The following is a 26,420-nucleotide window of genomic DNA, read 5'->3' on the forward strand; positions in this document are numbered from 1 at the left end:
AAAGGGAAAAATACAAAAATGCAGTGTTCTTTACAGGTTGGGAGACAAATTTACAGACATGTCTTCCCCATGAGTCGCTGACCAGCAGTGATCAGGTTTGACCCAGAGGTTTTAAAGCAATCCTTAAAAATGACACAGTGAAAAAACTTTGGTGCTTTTGGCTCTGTTGGATAATGGTGTTCACATGCAGCACGCAGCTGGTGTGGGTGGTCAGGACGTGGAGGTGCAATAGGGTCGTAGTTTGGGGGGGAAACCTCGTCCCTCATGAGGTTCCCGAGTATCGGCTGAGCAGAGAGGACCGTTGACATCATTGTTTTGAGAGGAGACACAACAACACAAGAGACAACACCCATGCCGGTGGCTCTGTGTGAGACTGAACTTCAACCACAGTCTGCCAGATTGGAGGTTTTCCAGCGTGTAAATTGCATCCATGACAATTTCTAAGTTGTAATTACCACTGGGGAAGTCAATAACTCTTGGCACAGAGGGAAGGTGCTGGAAAATCTGCATTTTTCTCATCGCAGCCGTGGAAAAAGGTGGTTGGTTGAGACGGGAGCTAATGTCACTGTTACCTCACAAGACAACGAGGCGTCAGTGCTCAGACTATCAGCGTAGCTTTCATGCATTTTTGAGAAATAAATTGAACCGATCGATTTCAATAAAGAGAAAAGTGAGAATGAGGTACTGGCACTGCATTGTTTTTTATTTAATACTCCTTTTCCAGTGAATCTGGAAATGTTCAAAAATGAACCAAAACAAGTTCAGTAGAAAAAATATGAATCTAAATTCTCAAAAAAGTGAACTCTGAAATAAATAACTCAAATAAATAAATGAACAAATTCACAATATAAAACAAAGTACATATCAAGTAAGTTTCCCAGCAGGTATGGAGACTTGAGCTCATGGATCTTCAAATAAAAGTGTTAGTGTTAGATGTTTGGCAAAGTGTGTGTGTGTGTGTGTGTGTGCATCTGTGTGTATAAATCTAAATAAACGGATGTATCTAAATATGTGTGCATATACTGTTTTTGTACCATACTGTATAGCATTCATTAAAATGAATGGCCTCACACTGTGTTCAATGCATCAGAGCGTTCCTTGCAGCAGTCACAGTGTTCTTCATCAACATGGCGACCGTCATGGGACCCACGCCTCCGGGGACGGGGGTGATGACACCTGCCTTCTCCTTCACACCTGCAGGTCAAACATCTGGAGTTCAATCACATTCTTTTCATTCTAGGGTTCTGATGAAAAACATGAATCATGTGTATATCTGGGAAACCACATTACAGGAGAAAAGCTGGGTCTAGATCTACAGTAATCATCATGTCAACTACGTTTGGGAAACTGCAAAGTGTGTGTGACAGAGGGGATTGTTTCCTTTGTGTTAAATGTAAATGGAAACACATTTTGACGTGGACTTTTTTGATTATTTACCCTCAAAGTCGACATCACCAATGAGCCGCACTTTGCCTGTTTTGGGGTCCTGGACGCGATTTATGCCCACGTCGATGACTGCTGCGCCCTCTTTCACCATGTCTGCTGTGATCAGCCCGGGAACACCTATACACAGAGGATGATACAATGCTTAATTAAATGCTCTGTGAACATTATTCCCAGATTATTACATGACTCCATCTTTATACCAGTTAAAGAGGAGCTATGCAAGATTTGCACCTTAATTAAACAGGTTCAGAGTAACTGTGATGGTTAAATGACTTGTTAGATGGAGAATGGAGGCTCTCTGCCTTCCACCTAGCGTCTCTTGGCCGAAAACCAAACTTGCAAGATCAGTGCCTCTGACCCAATGCCTCAGATCTCCTCTTGTGAGAAACATGGACTGCTTTATGGCACTACGATACAAACATCTGTAATCTCTTGTTAACGTTACCCACCTCGGTAGACATCGCCTTCTCGCTGGCGTCATTGAAAACAAATGCACACGGTCTTGGGGGGCGGGAGGAGAATTAGTGCTGAGTTTTTTACAACAGTGAAAATATGCACTCTGTTGAGGAAAAAAAAGCGACCAAAATGGCAAAAAAGCGGCCGACCTGCATCATTTCCTTTTAAATACCATGAGCACACTGCGACTAAAATATAGCTGAGAAAAAAAAACAACCCTTTAAACTTGATCTTGACACTGAGTTTCCAGATCAGGCAATAGACCAAGACACAGTCTTAGACCCTTAGCATCTCGGGTTGCACATTTGCAAAGCTACACTTAATTTAATTACCAAAAACTAAGTGAACCGTATCGGAGGAAGCTGGGGGTCTGAGAGAAAGAATAGATGTTTTATGTATTTGACACGTATTTGAAATCTGCGTCACTTTGCTGCTGGTCCAGTGGAACATGTCGACTCGACTTACACAACTTGACATTTAAGTTAGTTAGAAGGGACCATGATGATACCGCTCCAACCAGCATACCACCTTAAATGATGCATGTCAGGAGCAAGATAAAGGTGCTGTTAGTCACTGTATGAAAGTGGCTGTCTCTTCCTTTCTGCAGTGATGCTTGTCATCCTCTTCTAATCACTGGCTCTAGTGGGACACCAAGACAATTACTGCCTCACCTTCGACTTAAAAAGGCAGAACTGCTGACACCTAAGATGACTTGTCTGTGAGAAAGGAGATAATTACGCATTGCATATTTATTCATTTTGACAACCCCTACACTTTACCACCAAATGGTCCATTTTAACTCCTCAGTCTGCAATTACAGCCATTTGATAATGTCATCAAGTCTGGGCCATATAACGATCGAGTGCCTGGCTTTAACGGTAGAAAATACCTCTGCTTACTTATATCGCTCAGACGGCAGAGGAGTGACACGCTAACCCCAACCTACACCCTGAGTCTAATTACCCACCAACAGGAATTACTGCATGTTCTGCAACTATTTAATCCCCGACACACACTTGATTTTCCAGACAAACGCGTGCTAATTCCCAGGTGACATTAAAACAGCGCAGCGGCTGGAGATTCACCTGTCGGTGCCAAATCCTTACTTCCCGAACGGAAACCGAGCAAGTGGATGAAAAGAAAAGGTGGTGCTCCTCCCAGAAAATTGCTTTTAGTCATCAAGGGGGGAGAAAAAACGTGACGGAGGAGCTTTTTGACAGATTTTACTCCCCTGCATTGATGGATAGTCTCACATTCCTGCTGATAGAGACCATAGATGCAGCACGTTGGCAGCTAAACACACAGGAACTTTAGCGTTGATTATTTAACCTCCAAAGAGATCTCTTCTCTTCAAGTAAGGGCTGGTTAGCACTTTCACAATCTTCCCTTTTTCTTGCATTACCAGGCGTCATAATCCCCTGTATGGCAGACAGTTCCAATGTAATAAAAAGTCATCTGGCAGCGGTTTAAGGAGTGTACACAGCAAGAGCCGCTTGCCGCAACACCAAGAAAACAAGAACAATTTCCCTTAAAGCTGAATCAGTTTCATTTGTAGTTATGGAAAAAATTAGTTTCCCAAGAGCAAAAAGACACACACACATTATTACAGACATTTTAAATCTTCCAGTAATCCAGCGATTTGAAAGTGAAAACAAAGAGTTATTACTCTGACTGCATGTTGTAAATGTCAGTTTGATTTTGCAGCCACATGGTTCATCTTTGATCTAATTTGCTCGTTGTTGCCATGTTTACGGGCTTCTTGTAAAGCAGTGAGACTGTCACACAGAAATGAAAAAAATAAAAAAAATAAAAAATTCTCTGGCTCAATTTAAATCATCTTGTCAACTTCATGATTGTCTTCATCAAACAGAGCAATACACTGAACACTGAGCATCATTTAGTATTGGTTAAAACCACCAAAAGACAAACTCTGCCAAATAAAATGATTTATTAGACAGTCAAAACATTTACCGGCAATGATTATGAAAAAAAGTGATTAGTTCCTTGAGGAATTTTCCTTGAAATCATCACTTGTTGCAGCCTGGAGGTTTTGCTGATGCGCTGTGACAGCCTCAGCATGATTTTGTGTTATAAAACAATGTGAAAATCTCAGGGCGAACAGGAATGAGCCCCTCTGGTGTCTGTGTTGTAGTTACCTGCAGCTGCAATAATGATGTCGGCCAGGCTGGTGAGCTCCTTCAGCCGCTCCCTCGGTGTACATCTGTGGGCAATGGTCACCGTGGCATCACCTGGGAGGAAAAAAACAGGACTTCTTTAGGTTTAGGTCGCCCATATAAAACAAAAATACTATTTTCTCAGAGTATGTATCTATACATTTGGTTTTATATACCCTTGTTTTAAGATAATGTGAAATTGGGAGTTACAACTCAACACGGCAAACTGTGACCGGTGTTTTCTGAGGTGTATCTCATCTAAAGGCAACTCCTGCTGACGTCAGACCTGAAGGATTTTCTGAGAGCAGCATCAAGGATGAATTTCCACTGCTCTTGCAATGGACAATAAAGTTTTTCTGATTATCATTCTGATACTTCTATAACCAGAGGGAAGAGAGAAGAAGCAAACCAAATACTGTAGGTCTAAAGTTAATCAGGTTAATCTGTATTTTCTAAACTCCATCTTATGAAATAGCGGCTATCTAAGTAATTCATAAATTAATTGGTTAAATTTCATTTTCACTTCATTTACTACCATCTAGTATAGTAAAGCACTATATAAATACAGACTATTTACCATTTACCATCAAAAACGGTTAAAAGTACCAGAAGAAAGCAATTCTTTATTGCATCCAAAAAACTAAAACTCAACATTTCATCCTTTCTTAGTCCATTGATGAAAACGTATTTATACATCTTGATGCTTTACAATAATAATGTTATTTGTAATAAGTTAATCAGGAGGTAATTGTGATTGATCAATCACACATTTTATGTTCACTTTGCAGAGACCAGAGCTCCCTTCACTTCCACTGAAAAATGAATCTATCATTTGAGTGAACTGTTCCCTTTAGCATATACAGTAAATATGCTGGCAAGCTCCTTTTGCTCATTTAAATGTAAATACATCTTTCTTTCATTTCATGATTTTAATTCTGATGAAGTGGAGCATTGTTGGGCTGAGGATATTTGGATTTAGTCAGTACTTGCACAATGAGGATCATCAGCATGATGATGGGAAGTCCAATCTTTATCTTGGATGTGTAAGGACATCCTGCACAGTCATACTGTAAGTGAACTGTGTCCAGGAACACAGGTGTGGGTGGAGCGAGGGAGGGAGGGAGAGGATCAAACAAGGAGGGCTTCGAGGAAGATAAGAATGAGAGGGGAAAAAGGCAAGTCACAGCTCATCGAGCCTCACATACCTGCTGAGATGTGGGATGTGTTAAGAGTGTGTTAGTTCTTTTAAGTGTAATCTTAAAACATATCTGTTCTCACAAGCTTTTAATTAGTTTTTTGTTTGTTTGTCTTAACACATGGCTTCTGTTTTAATATGCACTAGCTTTTGTTTTAATATGTACGCACATGTGTTGCATCTTGCTTTTATTCTGAAGCACATTGAGTTTTTGCTTGCCATATGAAATGTGCTATATAAATAAATTGACATTGACATTGACATTAGAGAGACAGAATGAAACAAGGAGAGAGACAGAGAACTGACCCCTACATGAAAACTGACTCAATGAAACTGAAAAAAGTTTTTATCAACAATGCATCTAAGTTTGGCAGGGACACATTTTTGGAGCATTGCTCCTTGTTTTGTTTTTAGCTCCACCATGTATGTGCCCTTGTGCACGTTCAGCATAACCTTCTCCTTCAAGGAACAGCAGAGCGTAACAAGCCAAGTTTCTGACATGCACAACTTTCCACTTCACTGACAATTATCTGAAATCAAATGACTGAAATATTTAATATCCCCGATGTAGCCAGGTCATATTTTGATTTGCCTCCATGGCTGTTAGATCTTATCGAAGCAAACTTAGTGGCGTTGACAACCAGTTTGTAAATAATCACAAAATACTGCGCTCTGGTATGCAACAGCGTCAAAGAGGCCTTGCATGCTCAAAGTGCACGACCTTACAAGCTTAAACTTATGTGGATTGAATTTTTGAAAGTGCTCCTTTTGAGTATCAGACAAGTTTAGTTTATTAGTTTATTATGTTGAGGACAATCCCAATTAATTAAGTGTATCAATAACAGTAAAAAGGAGCAGCTTTAGCCAACATATATATCCTCCTGTAGTCTGCGGCCAGATGAAAAAAAAACTATATATTACAGCACATTGATTGTGTCTTTGAATCCTTGAAAAAAAAGATAAAGTATCCTGTTGGCCAGCCGTATATGATATGAGCACAACGACCACTTCAGTTCCAGCCAGGGACTCGTTGTTGTTCCCACTTTCACTGCTCATGTTTTCACTCATCGGCTATCAAGAAGGGAATACCACATCACTCGTTGCGATGTTCTACGTGGCTAAAATCTCATTTTTTTAGGGTTGTTAAATTATGTTGGCTCGTTTATGTGACTCATGAGGGCAAAACAGTCACGGCCCATGATGTATAACAAAACCAAGCCACATCAGTAGTTTCGCCTCATCCCCTGATGACACGCGTCACTGCATAAGGATATTGTGCATGTTGCTCTTTCCCCCCGATAAACATCAACTTAACAAAAAAGCAACAGTTTTATCAGATTCACCTGGACTGGCACATCCCGACTACCACACCCTGACTATTTTTTCAGGGCGTATGATACATCTTGTGTGTAAGCGGGTGTGTGTTGCACTGGATCGAAGAGGCCGTGAGCCGGTTGCACCAGCTGTTTTTAAGTTCAAAATCCTCTCATGTCTGAAAATGTTAAACAAATGGAGCTATAGGTATCCCTCAATTAAAAACAAGTTGCAACGCACAACATAGTTTTTAGATAAGATGCTGCCAAGGATGTATACCTGGCATCGGCAGTTGGCAGGTAGAACTGCCAACTAGCTAACTCAACCGCCACAAAGAAACAAAAAACAAAAAAAAAGTGTAAAAGAGGAGATTCTCCTGAATCAGAGCCTACTTGATCTGTTTTGTAACCTTGGCCTCATGTGCACCTATTAATTTACAGGTGTGTGACAGGTAACTCAATCCAAGATCCTTATCCGATAACATGAGACACTTTCCTCTGTGATACAGCTCATCTTTGCACGACTGAAATGTCTGTACTTTAGAAGCATTTATGGCAGGAACTTGAGTGAACCTCTGTTTGTATGCAGGTGCAGGCATTAAGCTATTTTACACTTGGGAGTTAATCTGACCTGCAGTGCTTTTATTCACTGACAGGTCAAACATATCTTGTTTCTTCATCATAAGCAGTAAATTCCATTCAATGCCTCTCCAAACCCCCCTCTTTCTTCCTGCAACCCTTATAAGGAAAGGTGATCCGTTGTGGAGCACAATGCCAAAAGTCTCGCCCAGTGCTTTTCCCTCACACTCCCTTGTTTTTTTCCTTCCTGGACTCCTCACAGCAGGACGTGCATCAGCATTTATTGTTTGATTTCGCAGGTGAGGACTGAGGAGTCATTCAAACTTTCATTTTATTGATCATATCCTGACAAAAAGCCCAATACATCAAACATCTTTCAGGGAAAGCCGGGATGGTGCAATATCATTTGCGTACAAAGAACAGCGCTGCAATCACAGTACAATGCTGGCTCTTATGTTTGCGCACACACACACACACACGCGCGCCCACCTACCTCCGGGGCGTTCATGGTTGCGATCGGTGTGGAGCAACATCGCGATGGGCATTCCAACATTTTTGGAGCGACCAGCAACCAGCACATTCTTTCCCACTGTTTCGATACCTGAAAACACATTTTCAAGGGACAAATTTTTGTAATAAATAAATATGTCTGATGTCAGAGCTTTAATGTGCAAGAATGCAAATAATTTCAAAATACAGAAAATACTTTAAATGAACAAAATGATTCCAAAGGGAGAGCCTGGGAAAGTAATTTCCGCTTCGATTGATCGCACAGACATGTGGGAGGGACGCACCACAGCCCGGGCCGGCACCACAATGTCGCGTGTGTGACAATTACTATATTCATGTCTGGCAAAGCCAAAGGCATGAAAGTAATTAATAGTGGGAGGACAGGTATGTCTTTGTTTATTCTTAGACGATGACAGCAACACAAACATAACAGTCTATGTAGAATCGTTTCATTCATTCTTTATTTACTACTGTTTTAATCATGTTTGTGTTTGTGTACATTAATTAGTCAACATACTCAATCAGTTTCATATTAAATACATCCAGGTTACATCTGCAGGCTCTATGTATATAACCATCACATGGAGCTGCAGTGTTATTTCAACTACTGATGAGGTGTTAAATACAAACCAGGGAGTTTGGCTTGAGTATTAAGAAGTAAGAAAAGTTTTATAATCCTCTATGATGTGGTTTTAAATCTTTGTTTTGTTTCAGTGTACTTTGTGACAATGACGACATTAACAGTATAAAACAGTAAAAACTGCATTTTTATGGAAAAACTTGCTGATTGATTTGTTTTGCTGCAGAGAAGATAATAATTGATCTTGATGATCAACAATCTGTTCTCCCAGCTGCCCCCAATAATCCCAGCAGTGTGTTAGTGTGTCCATGCTACACAGACATAGGAGAGAAACATCTGCACCTTCCCATCATCACATTCTGATTCTTCAAGCCCTTATAGAAAGTAGGTCAGACTATTAATGTCTGGATTGACATTTATCACTGACAACATAATTCTCATTGTAAACACTGCACTGAAAAAATAAAAGCCCCAGTGTTGTTGAAGGCGCTCCCTCCCTGCCCCCTGTTCAGAAACAACAGTTACCTGAACTGAACCAACCAGATCAGCGCTGATGCCTTGGCTTTGCTTGTACATTAGGAACAGCGCCCTCCTCTGGGTTTGATAAACAAGGCAACAAAAGGGTAATTTTAACTTCCCATGCCAGCTCGTTTTTCTGATACAGTAGATTTATCACTGCCTGTAGCACCTCCATGTACAACCAGTGCTGTGAAGTCTTGTCTATGTTGTTGAGTTGTTAAGTTTTGAATGCAAGCTTGGGTGCCATCTTTGAAGAAGTATTTTCTGTTTTCTAAATCATTGATGACATTTCATCAACAAAAATCACAAGTTTAGCTGAAGCGTTTTTAAAGTGTTTTGTTTAAAACAAAACATAACACTATGGTTCATTTCCTTGCCCACATTAGCACATTAAACGCTAATTCTTAATTGGCAGAATATTTACACCCTGGTCCAGCACATTGATACAATGGACTGGTTTTAACTTGGAAAATGATTGTTAGGCACCATCTAGTGGACTATATATGGTACGACAGGAACATATCCATCTACTTTTCTCTTTGCCTTGAGACTTTAAAATTTGTGGGACTCGGGATTAAACTTCTGTTGCAGTTTTATGTGTTTACATTATGTTACAGGACTGAGTTAAATAATACAGACCTCAAACTGAACTCGTGATTTAGAAAATAATTAAAATGTATATACAGTAAGTATTGAGATTTTTTAGTAGTATTAAGATTGGTAAATAATTGATCAATAACATCACAAAGTAACAGCAAAGATGAAAGTAAAAAGTTACACTGAATAAACAGAGAGAAACACCGATAATCATTGTACTGTATATACTGTACAGTTTAATAGCTCTTTCATACCCTCTACAGGATTAGCTGTTTACAGATTAGTAAAAAAAATCTTATGAACTACAATGTGGATATATAAAGTCGAGGCTAAAAACATTTTGGTGGTTTACCTGCTCTTTTGATGATCTCCCACACAGCTGCAGGTGTGGCAGGCACCATAGATCTCTGGTCCAGACACAGCTTCCCGATGTTCACAATGTGGAAACCGTCCACATCTTTCTCTGGAGCGATGGCGTTGCACACCGCTCGCTCATTGATGTGCTCTAACAAGAAAGGAAAGTTGGACAGATACTCAGTGAACACACACAACACAGAGACTAATTGCTGATAATTGCTACTCTCTATATTTGTACTAAACGCAGCTCTGAACACAAAGCACAAGGTATGTCCCCATCAGCCTGATGCAATCTGTCCATAGGTATGTTTTGTGCTACAACGCCAGTAAAACCTTTTTTTTTCTGCATTGAAACGATGCAAAACAAAATCAAATGATGTGTGGAGAGAGTCTGGATAAGCTGACGTAACTCTGGTTATGCACACAGTAATACAAATGTATAAATAGATCAAATGAACACATAAAATAAATAATAAATGACAAAAAGAATAGTCTTAAAAAACTGTATCTGACTAAATAAATTCAAGATGAAACTAAACAAGGAAAAACGGGGTGAAGTAAAACTTGCCTTTTTTTTCAGAATAACATATAATACATGTTGTGTATTGTAAATTAATGTTTGTTGGTAAACAGTTTAGATCCAGTAGTTTATTCCTCTCTGTTATATAGTGACACATCGCTTGTGTCCCTCAGGCAAATTTAAATGAGATCTTTGTGTATAGTAAAGTTAGATCATTCGAAGGCAATACACTTAAGATCTGTCATCAAAAAGGCTACATCACCACAAACTGAACTGCACTGAATACTTAATGTTGGTTATCTTTGATGTCATGTCAGTGAGGACGACTCATTTGCAGCTGTGGCCCATGTTTACCGGGAAGTGGCAGCTGCACCAACAGGCCGCTGACCCTCCAGTCACGGTTCATCTTGTCAATCAGCTCCAGCAACTCCTCCTGGGAGACCGAGCTGGGCCGCACCACCGTATCACTGGAAATACCTACACACACATCACACATCACACACATACGCCATGTTCAAAATGTTGCCATGTGCATGTTAGTTTGCAGTTGTGTGAAATGAAATGACACAACATTAAATTTTTGTTTTGCTTATGAAACATGTGTTAATCCATGTGCATCTATATTTCCATGCATGCCTGGCGGGAAAAAATGTGACACGCATTAGGTAGATCTGTGCTGTGTTTATTGACATGTCACACGATGTTAACAGTTTTCAGGAATGCATGTAAAGCCCACATCTTTGAGTTTGAGTTTATTTCGATCATCAACATTTATGTACCTCTATCAGAAAGAAAAAACATCCATTCCATCCAAAAGAAAGGGTATAAGGTTGACCGAAAGAGTTTAAACGTAGCTTGTAGATGCCCTAACTTTTAAACCTTTAAATCATACATGTAAATATATCTATAAAGTACACATGCATACACATACATACCACCTACACATATACACATGCATACCTACACAGCAAATACCAAACAAACATCTTACCGAGGATGCTGGCTGCCCGGGTCTTGTTCCTAACGTAGGTACGACTTGCTGGGTCGTCCCCCACTAAGACCACTCCTAGGTGGGGTCTCATGTTGCCCTGAGCCACCAGCTCTTCCACATCACGCTGGATTTCTCTGTGGAGCTGACGAGCCAACTCTGTCCCCGAAATCACCACAGCAGCATGCCTGGGGAGAAAACATGTTGAAGAGCAGAGATGACACAAACATTTACACAAATTATTCATAATGAATATATTGTCACTCTTAAGCTAAAAAAAAAAAAAAAAAATTCACTGGTTCCAGCATCTCAAGTGAGTCATATTTTGTTTGTCCGTGACAGTAATACATGTATTTGAAATGTGGACTGTTGTTGAGAAAAAACAAACTGATTATCAGCTTTGGCTCTGAAAAACTGTGATTCATGAGCTCCTATTTCCCTTTTTCTGATGATGAAAAATGATTGAATCAATGAAAAGTAATTACAAGATTGAGGCTCTGCAACTAACAGTTTCCCGTTATCAGTTAATTTGGTTGGTTAGGTTGTTAGCTGTGTTGTCTTTTGTGAATAATGCCCAACATCGTCACATCCCATAGTAACATCTAAAAATGTTAAATTAATATATTTAGAACTGAAATCAGTTCTCAGTTCAGTTTGTCAACTTAAGTCAGTTGATAAACTGACAAAATTATGTAAAATTAATGTTAAAAGATTAGTACTATGGGATACTTTACAGTTCAATTATGTAAAGGCTGGATTACCAACACAAGCAAAGGGAACACATGCTCGAAATACGAAAACACAAAATAATATGATCAAAATTTTATCAGGAATTTGAACCACTGACACTTCAGGCTGCTGTACAAACATGGTGGCGCAAGATGGCGACGCTCTCTAAAGCAAGACTCTTGCTTTATGTTTCATAAAGAATAATTAAATCTTGCCATAGTCTATAATATTACACACTGGACCTTTAATCACTCCAATTCTTTATTTCTGTTCCTGGCCTCCGGAGAAATAATAATAACCAAGGGGTCAACTGGGGGGCCCTATAATAAATTTTTGCCCAAGGGCCTCTGAGGAGGTTAGTGTGGCCATGGTAACAGAGAGAGGGCTGGAGATAACGGTTACTCAGTAACCGGGTGAAAGAATTAAGTTTATTCTTCTTTTGTCCTTGAACAATGATTTATGTATTTGTTATTGAGGTGTTGGAGGTGAATTAAGGAAGCTAGGGTTGGCAGGGACATGGTAATTATTAGCCTAGGTGATTTATCTCGATTGACAGGCAGCCTGACCGCAGCTAACCGTCCAAGCAGCAGCAGCAGCAGCAGCCAACAACATCACACACACACATGCAGCGAAACTGCGGCGTCTTACGTAATGTGACCGGTTTGTTTTACAGCATTTTCGGTTTAATAACACCATTCATTCACTTCTAAGGTCTGCGACACCTGCCCTCTATCTCTACTGAGTCCGTGAACGGTGAAACTCACTGTCAATCACCATCACCGGACACGTGACAGTGCACACGCCCTCACCGGCTCATCCATCCCACCATCCATCCGCCCGGAAACTCGTTTAAAGCCCCCTCCCCCCCAAAAACAGCGGCGTTTTCACCGTGTCACAGTTTACCTCGTCGCTGTCTGGTGTAGATGTCTCCTCTGACTCTCGTATTTTCTGTGCATCCGCAGTTTGGCCCGGCAGCAGTCATGGTGTAACGTTAACGGGCTACAAATCCTGAAGGAGGAGCGTAGCGGTGAAACAGAGGCCGCCATGTTTGCGTGCGTGTGTCGCAGAGCGTGTGTACGTCGTGCGTGCGTGCGTGCGTGCGTTGGAGAGGGGCGGGGAGGGGGTTAATGATGCTATGCTGTGTAGTGTACTGTATACACTCCACTGTTAGTGGCGGATTCTTGTTATTATCATGAATATAAATAGACTGAAATAAAAACAAAATAAAAACCCAGGGTAATTCTCATAATATTTAAAGAATAAATAAATAAACAACTTACAGCTAATAAAATCAATTATCAAATCCACCAGGCCCTACATCCTTGGTCTTTTGTGGCTTGTCAAAACCTAAATTGTTTTACTTTTTTTTAATTTAAGGTTTTATTTATTCTATTAGCCTACTTTTTTCTTTTTTTACCAGTAGGCTACATTTGACAACGAGGAGTTTTGGAAAAGCGAAGCGCTTTCACACTACATTTATGAGCCTCCGTGCGCACCGTAAAATTCTTTGACCGGCGCAAGACGGACTCATGTTTTCATTCATCAAGAATTAAAGTCAGAGGTTCAAAGACGATCACATACCGTCGTAGATCCGACCATAAACGGCGATTCAGCGGCGTTATTCTCATGACTCGCCACAAAACCGAAAGTAAAGAAATGCTGGTCCGCCACCACTAATAACAAAATAACGATAGAGACAAAACGATATATTTATCGAAAATGGGCCCATTAACAAGTGTGGGTAGCGTAGATTCATCCACATTAACGTGAGACTTTTAAATAACCAAATAGAAACTCCTCGTTGTCCCTTTAAAGGAACTCTACAGGATTTTCATCTTAACTATGCTAGATTTTTACCTTAAAGCAGATATCAGTGGCACGGCCGTTTCGGCTAATGCTGTGTTCAAGGCAGGCTTTTGAAACCGTAAGTTACAGCTTCAAGTCACAACTACGACTTGGTAGCGTTCCAGGTAACCCGTAGCTCGTGTTTTTACCGTCCTGTTGTCTGTGAAAGTTCCCTATAACGGCCACTCGTAACTTCCGACCCGTGAACTCGTACCAGATCGAACTGGTATGACTTCACAGGAAGGAAAAACACAAAGTACGAGTTTCCTTGAACGCACCATGAGTTAGCAGCCCCCGCCCTTGTCAGGCATCAATTGGTCCTTGTGCTACGTCACCACATTCACGCGCATCCCTTGGCTGCACACACAGCCCTTCATGCCGTTCTCTCCCCTCATTGGATAACACTTGTATCCCACAAGGAAAATTTTCTCCTCGGGTTACAGCAGAGCAGAGTGACGGAGAGACTCGTGTTTAGGCTGAAATACTTCATGTAAGTGATTGCTGACGGAAAATAGGACTATTTAGGACTTATATTAACAAAAACATTCCACTGATATCTGCTTTAATTAAACAGCTTTGGAGTAATTGTGATAGTTTAATATACATGTAACTTGTTACGAAGGAGAATGGAGGCTCTCTGACCTCGTCTCTTGGCTGAAAATCAACCTAGGCTATCAGAGCCTCCGACCCGGTGTCCCAGCTCTCGTCTCTGCGCACCGCGACACAAATGCGCCCCGTAACCCGTAATCTCTTGTGTGATTACACCGATAGGCTACAGGCCTACACGTCGTAACATTGTATAAGTTATCGCTATATTGATTGATTTCTCGATGGCTTTGTTATGAACAAACACACATTGCCACAGGAGGATTAGCAAAAAAGCGGAAAAGTGACTAAACCGAACAACTGTGAAGATCCCAAGCTATTTCATTGTTATTTGCATTTATTCACGATAGATTGCTTTTCAATTGTAGTGCATTTGCTTTATAACTACCTGAATTATTAATTGTCTCTCAAAATTGCTGCCAAATAATTTTCTGTTTGCTTAATTAACAAGTCAGTACCACAGTGGCCTAGTGGTTGGTTTCAGCATACCTAAGGAAATATCGAACTGGCCATGTTGTGGATCAATAGGTTTTTACCCTTACAGGTTTCAAAGCTTTTATATTAATTAGGCCTATAGACCACAGTGTTGGCAAGTTAAGTGCACTTAAGCATATTTACTTAAGGAAAATGAGAACTTGGCTTGGTCCTGTGTCCTCCTGGTCAGGTGATGTGGTCTCATGACTGTACCATGTTGTGTGAGACAGATAGATAGATGACACTTTGGCAGAGGTTTTATAGAGATTAAGAATATATGCATACATACAACTATAAAACTTTGAAGATACACTTTGTATCACTGTTGTATAGGCCTACATTATATCAAATCTAATACTGTATTATGGTGACATTTAGACTTTGAGTTATTTCTTAATTGGCTTCCTATTTCATAGCCACTTAAATCAGAACAAATCAAAGCCTATTGCCATAAATATTTCACTACACGAAATGCAGTGAATGTCACAGCTGTGTTCTGTTTTGCCACAAGATGACAGCAAATATTTGCTGCATTAACTGAATTGTGGAGGATCTATTCAAGAGGCTTGACATTTCAGAGAGGAGAATGAATGGTGTCCACTAAGACTATAATAAACAGATCACATGCATGTCGATCTTTTAGCCTAGTGAGTCGCTGCACGGTGGACTGTACTGCAAAAACGGTACTGCCAAAAGGTACTTTGTTTGTTCTGGGTTTGAATCCTGGGTGTGGGGCCTTTCTGGGTGGAGTTTGGATGTCCTCCTTGTGTTCTCCTTGTGACTCTGGCTTCCTCCAGTCCAAAGACATGCACATAGGGTTGAGGTTGTTTGTCTCTAAAGACTCCACCCTAAGTTGCCCTACTGCATGTCAGCTGGGATTGGCTCGAGCCCCGCACGGTGAACCTGCATATGGTTGGATAAATGATTCAACTGCTCTAAACTGAAAGACAAAGAACCAGGATTATGACCAACAAGCTTAATGGTTTAACCGGACCATTTAGGGGCAGAGTAAAGTATATGAGGACACAGGTCATCACTTAGGCCTATATAAACCATCCATATGCAACCAAGAGGAAGGTTACCGCTGGTCTGGATGCATGGTTGGATGCACAAAGTATATGACTGTGATTACAATTCATCTCCCCATTAATTTCCCATCATTTCTCTGTTAGTTCTCTAAACATAACCATAAAAACCAGAACGGTTGATATCGTTACAATGTTTAAAATGCTCTGTGCAAATATTTTGTCACTTTATTGATAAAAATGCAACCTTTTTCAGAGGAAGTTGAGATAAAAGCCTTTGCAGCACATGTGCACAACATAATCACAGAGGAATTTCAAGTTTTCTGGGCGTCGAGGTTAAGCAGGCGCCCCATGTATAGAGGCTGCAGTCCTTGCTGCGTGCTGCCCCGGTTCGGATCCCACATCGCGCAGCCCTTTCCTGCATGTCATTCCCCCTCTCTCTGCCTCTCCATTTCCTGTCTCTCTCAACTGTTCTATCTAATAAAGGCGTGAAAAGCCAAAAAATTATACTTAAAAAAAAGAGAAGAAATTCATGTTTTCACCAAAACCTCATCAACAAGGATGACTGTGTGTGGTTTTTGTGAAAGACCTTTTCACACCTGCAAACCAACAGATGTGCTGGAGTAAAAACTATTGTTCAGAACATTAAAATCAATTTATTGACTAATCCTAAACCCACATTTATATAACATATGATTTGAGGAACTTCGCTTGATGTCTATTATTGTGTGCTTGGGTCATGATCAAGTGAAATATTCAAAAACCACCTGTATGTGATTATTTCCTCATAAAAATAGGCTCTTAATGTGATAAACATGTGCAGTGAGGCAGAGATTTTTTTTTCTTCTTTATATGATCATCATTCCAACTCCAAATAAATGCAAATGTTGCTCAGGTTGTTCAGTTTTCTGCGCTGCCACCCGCGGCCAAAAGTTCAATCCACACAGTGTGTGTGCAAGCTGAAGTATTATGAGCCATCTATCTTTACACTCTCCATTGTGAGTGAGATAAATACAGCAGGTAACGCTATGGCAACTGTTCAAATAGGGAACAAACCCATAATAGAGCTGGTTATGTAATTGGATTCCTGCAGGTTGGTGTTAAAAAGTTAAAGGCAAGGCAAGGCAATTTTGTTTGTATAGCCCATCTTTACAGACAGTTTGTCTCAAAGGGCTTTCCATAGTATCATGACAACATCCTCTGCCCTTAGACCTTCACATTGACTGAAGAAAAACTTCTAGGAAAACCCGAAACAGGGAACAAATTGTTGAAACCTCAGGGTGAGCAACAGAGAAGAGAAGAGAGTTGGGTGCAGGCCCCCTAGTGGTTGGGACGCCGGCGTCCCAAATTAATAACACATGAACGGCGTCCTTAATACAAACGAAAGTAGGCCTGGTGTAATTAAAACTCCACCACAGACCTTTTAAGGACACTTTCGGCAACATGTAGAAAAAAAATGAAGTTTCTAGGTGCTACGGTTTTTTCACAGTCACTGAAAATGTCTCAAACAATATCAGACAACAGCAGCCCACAAGCGACGTCACGTCAACAACGAAGGTGATTTAAACATATATGTACCATCTGTACACCTCTTCTTTCACCACCAAAAAATCGTTTACTGTCATATAAACAAAAGCAAAGAACAAAAATGCTGTTTTTACCCCATTAAAGTTTTAAACAAGCCTGCTCACTCAACACAAACAAACCCGGAAGTCATTTTCGAGTGCCGAAAAATACGGACAATCATCAATAATAGACCCACTAAAACACTGAATAAAATTACAAGCTTACCCTCTTGTTAAAGCTGAAGATGTGCTCGACAAAATGGGCATCTTCGATTTTATCCATCGTGACCAGATAATCCATGATAGGTTACGTTTACCCGCAGTGCTAATGCTATGAGCTATTATCCGTCAGACTGCGCATCCGCTTTGCGCATCTCTCGTGCCCTGTCAATCAAAGTCACGGGGGTGAAAACTTTTTCGTCCAATAGCAGAGACTCTAAGGTGTGACCTGATATATAATGATCCCTGATTGGGCAAAGCTTAAGCCTGCACCCAGCTGGTTCCTGTGGTTCCCTCTCCCCCCAGTGTCAACAAGTAAGCAATACAAGTCACCACAAAAAGTGTGTTTTTACTGCCCCAGTTTTAATGTAATAATGTTTTATTCTATTTCTATTCTATTTCAAATGTCCTTGTTAATTTAAGCCATCACTGGTGGTTGTGGGATGTTTACTTCTGGAGTTTTAAAGGAAAATAACAATATAATACAGGCGAAAATAGGTAAATTCCTGTTTGGATGGGTTTTGGACACCAAATATTAATCCCCCTAAATTAAATTTTCAAATGGCATTTTACTTATGTAACTAATGTTCCTAAAAGCCATCAAGTATGTGATTGGCCCCAATAGGTTATCTGTTGGAAAAAAAAAAATCTCACTAAAATCTTGCAGTGTGCATTTTAGCCAAATTGGACAATTTTGGACAGGTTTTGCACACTGGACATTGCCAAGGGACACTCTTTGGAAAAACTCTATAGTGCCTCAGTAGTTTTACATATCAACCTAAAATTTGGTACACATGTGGACAGGGAGTGTGTGAACCATATATGTAACATTCAACCTGTTTTATAATTAGGATTTTGAAATATCACCTTTTCACCAAAAATTTCCAACTCGTTTTTTTTTTTTTTCAAAAAAAAAAGTATTTTCAGAAGCTCAATTTTTTATGGAATGACTCAATTCAATATTTTATAGATATAGATGTAAAGGGACAAAGGTTGTCTTTCATTTAAGCCATAAACCATAGTTGTGGGATTAGTACTTCTGTGGTTATAAAGCTTTAATTGCAGTGATACAAAAACAGGCGAAAATTGCCAAAAATGGCCTCTGCATGAAGAGGTTAATGCATCATACCTGAAATCTAAAAAAAGAAATATAGGAGGCAAAGAACAACAACAAAAAGAAACACCTGTAAAAAACTCACGCACCAACTCACCAAGTCTGAGTTATGCTGTTTGGCGTCAGCTGTGATTATATTACTTCAGTATGAAGGTAAATTATTGATTTAAAGAGGCTGTAAAAGTTATAGCACACATTTAGATAAAGGGTTTGTTTGAGTGTATTCAGAAAATCTGGTAAACACCACACCCAACCCTGCTTGCCTGGACACGGGCCTTATGAAGAATGTATGAATTATCCTGCATGACAAAAAGCAAGGGTGCAGTTTACTTAATGAATGACTTTTACTACTGTACATGGTCTGTTTGCCAACCCATAGTAAATTACATAACTTCAAAACTTTTCAAGTAGAAATTGATGCATTCCAGATGAAAAACAACCATACTGTACAGTTGATTGTCTCTGAGAGTATTGCATTTATTAAAAACACACTGTACACACTGGACAGTGAAAAGTACAGTCGCCAACCAGAACATGATTAGGTATGACAAGACTCCAGGAAAGCAAGAACAAAGAGGATCAATTTCCTGTAACTGTGATGAAGCTGTGATATTTGTCATGTGACTGTTAGACAGCAGACAGAACATCTGAAGCACAAGATGCTGACCCCTCGATATCTGATTAACATGTGCTGACATTGAAAAAAAAATCTTGCAAGCTTCTGAGCAAGGTTAGCCTACTACTGACTGATGCTTTGCATAAAATTTTTATGCCTGTTTCCTTCCGGATGACTGTAGTCACATGAATCCTACAAAGCACATGTTGACATATCTCCCATTGATGTTTTGCATCGCTGTCCTTGGAGCATCTTAGAAAAAATAATGGGAGCACGACTTTGGTCAGGAGGTCACAGATAAAAACTCATCCACTGAGATGATCCATAGGGGAGAGCGGGGTAAGTAGTGCCAATTTTTACTTAAACTGCCTTTAAAGCAAGGGGATTATAATAATGGCCCCAACTAATATATGTACATATAGTTTAGGATGTTGTGCATCCCTGGGAACAATCACTTTGAATCTTAAATAAACCGTTTCAGAAATATAGCTTTAGAAAAAAAAAAAAAATTCTGGCACAACTTGCCCCCGGTGCGGGGTAAATTGTGCCATTAGAGAGAATACACTGGGGTAAATTGTGCCATTGATAATTGAAGTAAAACAGATCATTTTAATCTCACAAATGATAATGCTATATAAAAGCAAGTCTTCAATACAAAATTAAAGCCAGAAGCGGCGATGATCGGGCCCTCGCTTGTCCCCATGCAGTCGCGGAGACCTGAGCCACGCTGGGGGCTGTGACGCAAAGAAACGCAATGTTTTGTTCATCCACCAGGCTACGAGCACAACCAGACTGGGCAGGTGTGTTCAGGGGCGGTCCCTCATCACACATGTTAAGTTTCAAGCAAATCAGTGCCACTGCCATGTTTCTCCTATACACAGACAGCACTGCCACTGGCACAACTTAACCCAGGCCCTTTGGCACAAATTACCCCAAGCCCAGCATTTTGAGAAAAAAGGATTCCCCAGCTGTTTTGAGCTGGCATCATGCTAACTGTTGTAGACTCATGGTGTAGCTTAATAAAGCACTAAAACATGTGTGAACTGTTTTCAAAGTTATCTATAATTGTTCAAACATGGCAATCGAAAAACCTTGATCATAGAAATTTTACTTTGGAGGGCAAAAACTTGTTTTTTGAACATAAATGTGCTTTCCTCTCAAGCCATGTGTCTCCCTTCTTGATAGGATGAGTGAAATGGATGCCCCTTCAAAAATATGTGATCACATGACCAACTTCTTCTATGGTTTTCTAGATAACAGGGGTGGAACTACTTGCCCCATGGCACAAATTACCCCACTCTCCCCTACAGCCTGACAATGTTAAGTCCAATTTTAAAACAGGTCACATAGCCTACTGCATCTGTTCTGGGAGCGGTATTGCCATCTTTATCCAGGAATTTCATCAACCTGCCATTAATCTAACTGAGCTCTGACTGGCTTTATTCTTATTCATTCATTTTGGCTTATTCCACATTTGAACAGAGTCAGGACTGACGTTTGGGAACGCTTTCCTCCGAGCCCATGCTGATGCTGTGGCCTTCTTGTTGCTTCAGACAAAACATAAACAGTTGGAAACCAGGCCCACTTCCTATACAGCAGCCCCTGGGGAGATAAGGTCGTGATTCATCAGAAGCTGATGCTGTAATGCTTCACTCAGGGCTGGATTCTAAACTCCATAGTTGCTTGAGATGGGGTTTGAAATCTTATACGTTTGAAAACCCAGTAATAACAACCTATTATATATATTTTTAATCTCTCTCTCTCTCGGCTGAGCATTAAAGAGTTACATCCCTGTTGCAAATCTGACCTTGGTCCCTTGTAAGATTTTTACCAGATTATGATAACAGAAAAAAAAAGAAAAAAACAAACAAACATTGAATTCATTGGTAGGAAAACTAGTGTATAGTTGAATTTGTCCGCTAATGCACTACGGCTGTGGCCTTGTGTAGGTTGAGCAAATTCATACAACCATTAAGTCCAATGTGGAATAATAAAGCCAGGCGTGGGTGAAACTCTGTATACAGAGTCACCGCAAGAGTCAGTTGTTCCACGCCATGAATGGAGCCGAGGACGTGTCTCAACAGGACCCAGCATTTATACAATTGGAAATGGAAATTATTATTCCTCCAATCACACAAATACAGGGCTCCTAACATTTTCAAATGTCATATTTATTTTTTTCTATTCACCTTGGAAGCTACTCTCTTTCAAATCCATGGTGAAATTGTAAACAGTTGGTAAAACAGATAAACGCTGATCTTTTTTTTTTTTTTTTAATGATTCAAACTTTATGTAAAAACTTAGAAATCTAAATTGTTACTTTCTATACGGTGTATTAAAATCATAAAGTCGAGGTTTGGTTTAATTACCCTCCAAACGACCCCTCCTCCCTCCACTCCCACCCACTGTTGTTGACTGGCTCGGCGGTTACGTAACACATTTATGCCTCGCGCACGTGGCCACGGGCATAATAGATGGCAATATGTAGACGGATTAAACATTACCATCGACCCGGTGAACACAGCTTTCACACGTAACCTTTGAGGCGGGCAGTAAAGGGCGAGGTCAGGGTATAAAAGAAATCTGCATTAAAAAAAATAAAAAATATTATTTATTTATTTTATTTTCCAGTCAAAATGACAAGCCTCGCGAGGACAGATTCCTCTGCTCCGCACGCGCCCCTCTCATGTCTCTTCCATAGAAATCCACGTTGAAAGCCAGTGTGGGAAGGAAGGCGGCGGACAGAGCAATGTGTTTGCTCATAACTAGACCTGAATGTACACTCAGCGGTGACTGCACAGTGTGTTTTCAATGAAACAACGTTGAGAAGCTACTTTCTTTTCTGTCATGTCCTATTATTGTCGAAAAAAATATATTTCTCATTCAGAGAGAGCAGCACCAAGCAGATAAAATACTGAGACTGACCACTCGGGTAACCTATAGCCTATTTTGAGTTATCAAAATGAAATCAAGTACACAATGTACATGAATGCACCACTTGTATTCATCTGCGATTTGCCTGAACTCATTAATGGTACTGTGGCTATTAGGTGTATTTATTCCTCTCCCCCCCTACATGGTGTCACCCTCAGACCGACTGACCACTACTCCTCTCTCTCTCTCTTTCTCTCCCCCTCTCCTTCCCTCTCTCACGCTACCCTCCCCTCCTCCTCCTCCTCCTCTCCCTCCTCTCCTTCATCCCCGAAGCTGTCATCCTGAGACAACGGCTCAATCCCTAAACGCCCGGATGAGAGCAGCAGCAGCAGCAGCAGCAGCAGCAGCAGGCGACACACGGGGCAACATGGTCGCATGAGACGGCCGAGTCGAGGGGCAACCATTCCGGGGGGGAAAACCACCGACAACCACTGCTGGAATCTGTGACATTTTTTTTTCTCCGACGCAACCCACGCAGAACGGTTCTGGGAAAATACAGAGCAGAGATAGAGGCGTGGAGCCCGAGGAGGAACAGCACATTTCCCCCTCGTTGCGGTGTCCTATTTCGTTGGTAAGTACATTTTGTCTGGCAAAGGGGAGGAAAAAAAACACAGTGCCCCTGTGTGTGTGTATGTGTGTGTGTGTGTTAGAGCTCACCCGTCGACGGGCTTTCTATCCTGTTTATCCACTTTCCTCCTGCGCATTTCTTTGTGGTGAGCTGCGTTTTAAGGAGGACCGGGCCTGGTAAGTGTGAATACAGCGTGAAGTAGAAATGTCTGTGTACTGAAATCAGCTGCTGCAGCTCCTAAACACACACACACACACACACTCACTCGTGAAGCCTTGACAGACAAGTCTTGTGACAAAATGTTGCATTTCAACGTGCGCTCGAGACTTTATTGTCGCTGCTGTGGGTCGCGCGTGCAATTAAATGAGTATGAATCGAGCCTCCGCTGCACGTGTGTGAGAGAGAGAGGGACTCAACACAGGCGATATCACAATAGGCACCGATTCGGGATCAGATCCACTGTCTGACTCGGTCCACCACCGGTTGACTGGACCGAAAACAGCGGGAGCCAAGCGGGGAAAAGGCGAAGCGCTTGAGAGCTGCTTTTCCTTCCAACGGAGGGCTCTAGTCATTTGACTGTTAATCACGCGAGTTCATTTCACTCTATTGAGCTTTTCGTGCGCAGAGCAGACAGTGTTTGACGACAAGGCGGGTCGACTACCGAGCATGCGCAGTACGCAGCACCATAGCGCCCCATTGCCCAATAAAAGGAAGAAGTTAGAGGGGGCAACTGTCCCAGACATCTCTTTAAAGTGCCTCAGGTCCCCAACGAGGTCTCAAGGGGCCCAGGATTATGTCTTCTTGCTGCTATTCCCATGCAGGTGTGTAGCCTACTTTGATATTTTACCCGAGGATTGGTTTCATTGTTTCTCTGACACACATGTGGCATGAGGAAACAGAAACAAACAGCAGCAGTATAGTTGTTGTGACAGGTCTGTACACTGTGCTCCATCAGCTCCTTCCTGTGACACTGTGACAGACAGATAACATGTAGGCTACAACAAATCACAAACACTGGAACATATGCACAGTGAGTGAACATACAGGCGTGGAGGGGGCGGAAAGAATAACAGGAAAACCCTGCAAAATAATCCAGCTGTGGTCGGAGGAAGTAAAACCCCTGATACAAGATAGTAGATGTTGCAGTCTGGTAATGGTAATTGGAAAAATGTTTTATATGAGTGTAGGTTTGTGTGGGAATACAGCCCCATGTGAGTAGTTGTATTACATTGTGATTTGAAACTAAACTTTTGAACAATTTTAGATCCTGTTGAATCATTAAAATTCATGCATACATGTACTCCCAAATGTAAGTGTAATATTTCCCTTTTTTTTTTAAGTGTCAGTATGGAGAATGATACAATTCAAACTCAAAATTAGTCCAGTACCAAAGTAAATGTTAGTTTTTGTTGCTGTAATTCAGATCAGAGCTGAGTTAAGAATGTGATGGATTCGTTTTTATCTTAATTAACCAGATCTTCATGTTCTATCATTCATATTTTACACACACACCACACTGGAGAGATCTTATCCTATTTGGCTACATAGGCAGTGGCAGCACAAAGCATTCAAAGTGGCTGGAATGGGGTGTGTTAGTTAATAATTGATTTCCATACTATGATAAGAAAGAGTGAGAAAAAAGACGAATGCTGGTGATCTGTCAGGACGGTGTGTGTGTTTTTTTTTTTTTCCTTTTCGCTGTTTTCTACCTCCAGAGACAAACTTGTAACATCAGCTACAGTTTTACACAGCGGGAGCTCATAAACTTCAACAGCCCAATACACTGACTGTTCTATCTTGTCTCGCCATAAAGGCTGTGTAAGACTGATATGACTGCATATTGTGATAAGATAGGCAGATTAATGACTTCCCTCTTTTTACACACCTTTTTATGCTTTACAGTACGTGAACACGACCGCACAGTCTGGGGCTTCTGTTGTTGTTCCAGCGATAAGGAACATTGTCTCCCTTTCTTTTTTGTTTTAAAAGCCACCCATCGCTCTCTCTGCAGTGTGCTTACCAAATAATGAAGTGCTGCTACAATTAATTTTGCACCACCTCCTCCTCACACCCTTCACCCACGTCTCAACCTCAGAAACACTCCTGGTGTGTGATGTTCCCAGCCTAGAAACGGCCTCTAAGCTTACTCCACTGGTTTAACGTGGTCATGCAGGGATTTATTAGAAAATTTAAAGTTCTTAAAGCACCCACACAGTTTTAATCTCCTGTTTTGCATTTGACGGCATCTGACTTGCTACTTTCCAGGAAACCCTTGAGTTTAAAAAAAGTTGCGGCGAACCCCCAGCGAGCCTCCCCTGCAGCAACGCTTTCTCATCGTGACGGAGAAGCTGCACCGTCGCTGCCCTCCTTTCCGCTGAGCCTTAATTAAATTTTTTTCTATCAGTATCGTGTGGAATCAAGGTGGGTTCGCAGAAAAGATAAGGACAGATCTAATTTATATTTTCACTGTACTTTGACCTGCCCTTTTTATGAGTGTAATCCTTTTTGGAAAAAAAACAAACAAACAAAACAATCGAGGCAGAGTGATTCACACTTAATTGCCGGGTCGGTGGAGACAGGGTGCAGCCACAGCTTAGACCACACTGTAGATAGAGTCTCTCCTTTTATGCGAACCCTTAAATCCAAATGCTTCATAACAGACACAGACTGGTGCATATTTAAACAGTCAGACAGTTTAAACTTGTGTTTGGGAGCTGGCTTGTCAAGTTGGGAGGAGGGGCGAGAGATGAGATGGTGTTGTTGTATGGATGGAGGAGGTATGTGTACATTGTGTAATGTTTTCGTTTTCAACAAGATGCTGAGAAAGCAGCGTCAGACCAGTTTTCAGGGCGCCGTGTGTGTGCTCGTCTCACTGCACGTGCTGCACCGGCTGGCAGGTTACTGTTTCTAAGAACTTTCTGCCATCCACGACTTCACCTTTCGTTTTCGGGTCAATGTTAAATTCACCGCAGGCCTCTCGCTCTGTGACAAGAATGTCCTCCGCACATGACTTCACACAGCGTCCCTCTGTGAAGGGGTTACCTTTCTCCCAAAGACTTCGTTTGCTTTGTTTATTCTGTATGAGGCGCAGCAGGGCAAGATTAATATGAAAGGTGTTGTACATTGCATGGCACAGATCGGATGGCCCTAGGATCAAAAGATATGATATCATATAAGACCAAGAAAAACATCAACTCATATTATTCGAAATGCGGATATCACATAATGTTTAGAAATGGGGAAAAAAACTGTTTGATGGATCAGCTAAAGGTTTCAGCTCTGCATTTGACTTCCTCCTCGTTTATCATTCAGCATGTAGCCTATATCTGCAATATGCTGTTATTTCAGTCAGTTATTTTCATTATTGCCAGTCTTTTGATTAATCAATGAATTCTTGAGTCTGTGAAACCTCAAACACAGATTGCAACTTCCCAGTCTAAAGGGATTTCACACAAGATGATGAGAAAAGGAAATGAATACAGACATTTGAA

At 41.0% G+C, this 26,420-nt stretch overlaps 2 protein-coding genes across 3 annotated transcripts in view; one reads left to right on the forward strand and one right to left on the reverse strand.

The window, feature by feature from the left end:
• Nucleotides 1–682: 682 nt before the first annotated feature.
• On the reverse strand, nucleotides 683–13,069 carry LOC146981095 (bifunctional methylenetetrahydrofolate dehydrogenase/cyclohydrolase 2, mitochondrial-like). Its single transcript, XM_085786040.1, has 8 exons — nucleotides 12,867–13,069; nucleotides 11,238–11,422; nucleotides 10,601–10,723; nucleotides 9,722–9,874; nucleotides 7,657–7,764; nucleotides 4,059–4,151; nucleotides 1,438–1,563; nucleotides 683–1,194 (listed from the first exon to the last, which is right to left on the reverse strand). The coding sequence occupies exons 1-8, from the start codon at nucleotides 13,007–13,009 to the stop codon at nucleotides 1,079–1,081; spliced, it is 1,047 nt and encodes a 348-aa protein (XP_085642166.1). The 5' UTR covers nucleotides 13,010–13,069; the 3' UTR covers nucleotides 683–1,078.
• Nucleotides 13,070–22,703: 9,634 nt separating this feature from the next.
• The window catches only part of slc20a2 (solute carrier family 20 member 2), a 48,236-nt gene continuing 44,519 nt past the window's right edge, over nucleotides 22,704–26,420 (forward strand). For both annotated transcript variants that reach the window (XM_085786052.1, XM_085786055.1), the window contains exon 1: nucleotides 22,704–22,932. The gene's annotated coding sequence lies outside the window, so the exon portion shown is untranslated. The remainder of the gene's footprint in view (nucleotides 22,933–26,420) is intronic.

The sequence above is a fragment of the Trachurus japonicus genome, chromosome 9 (genome assembly GCF_045865225.1).
Source record: "Trachurus japonicus isolate A0001 chromosome 9, Traja_1.0".
In the NCBI taxonomy this organism is placed as follows: Eukaryota; Metazoa; Chordata; class Actinopteri; order Carangiformes; family Carangidae; genus Trachurus; species Trachurus japonicus.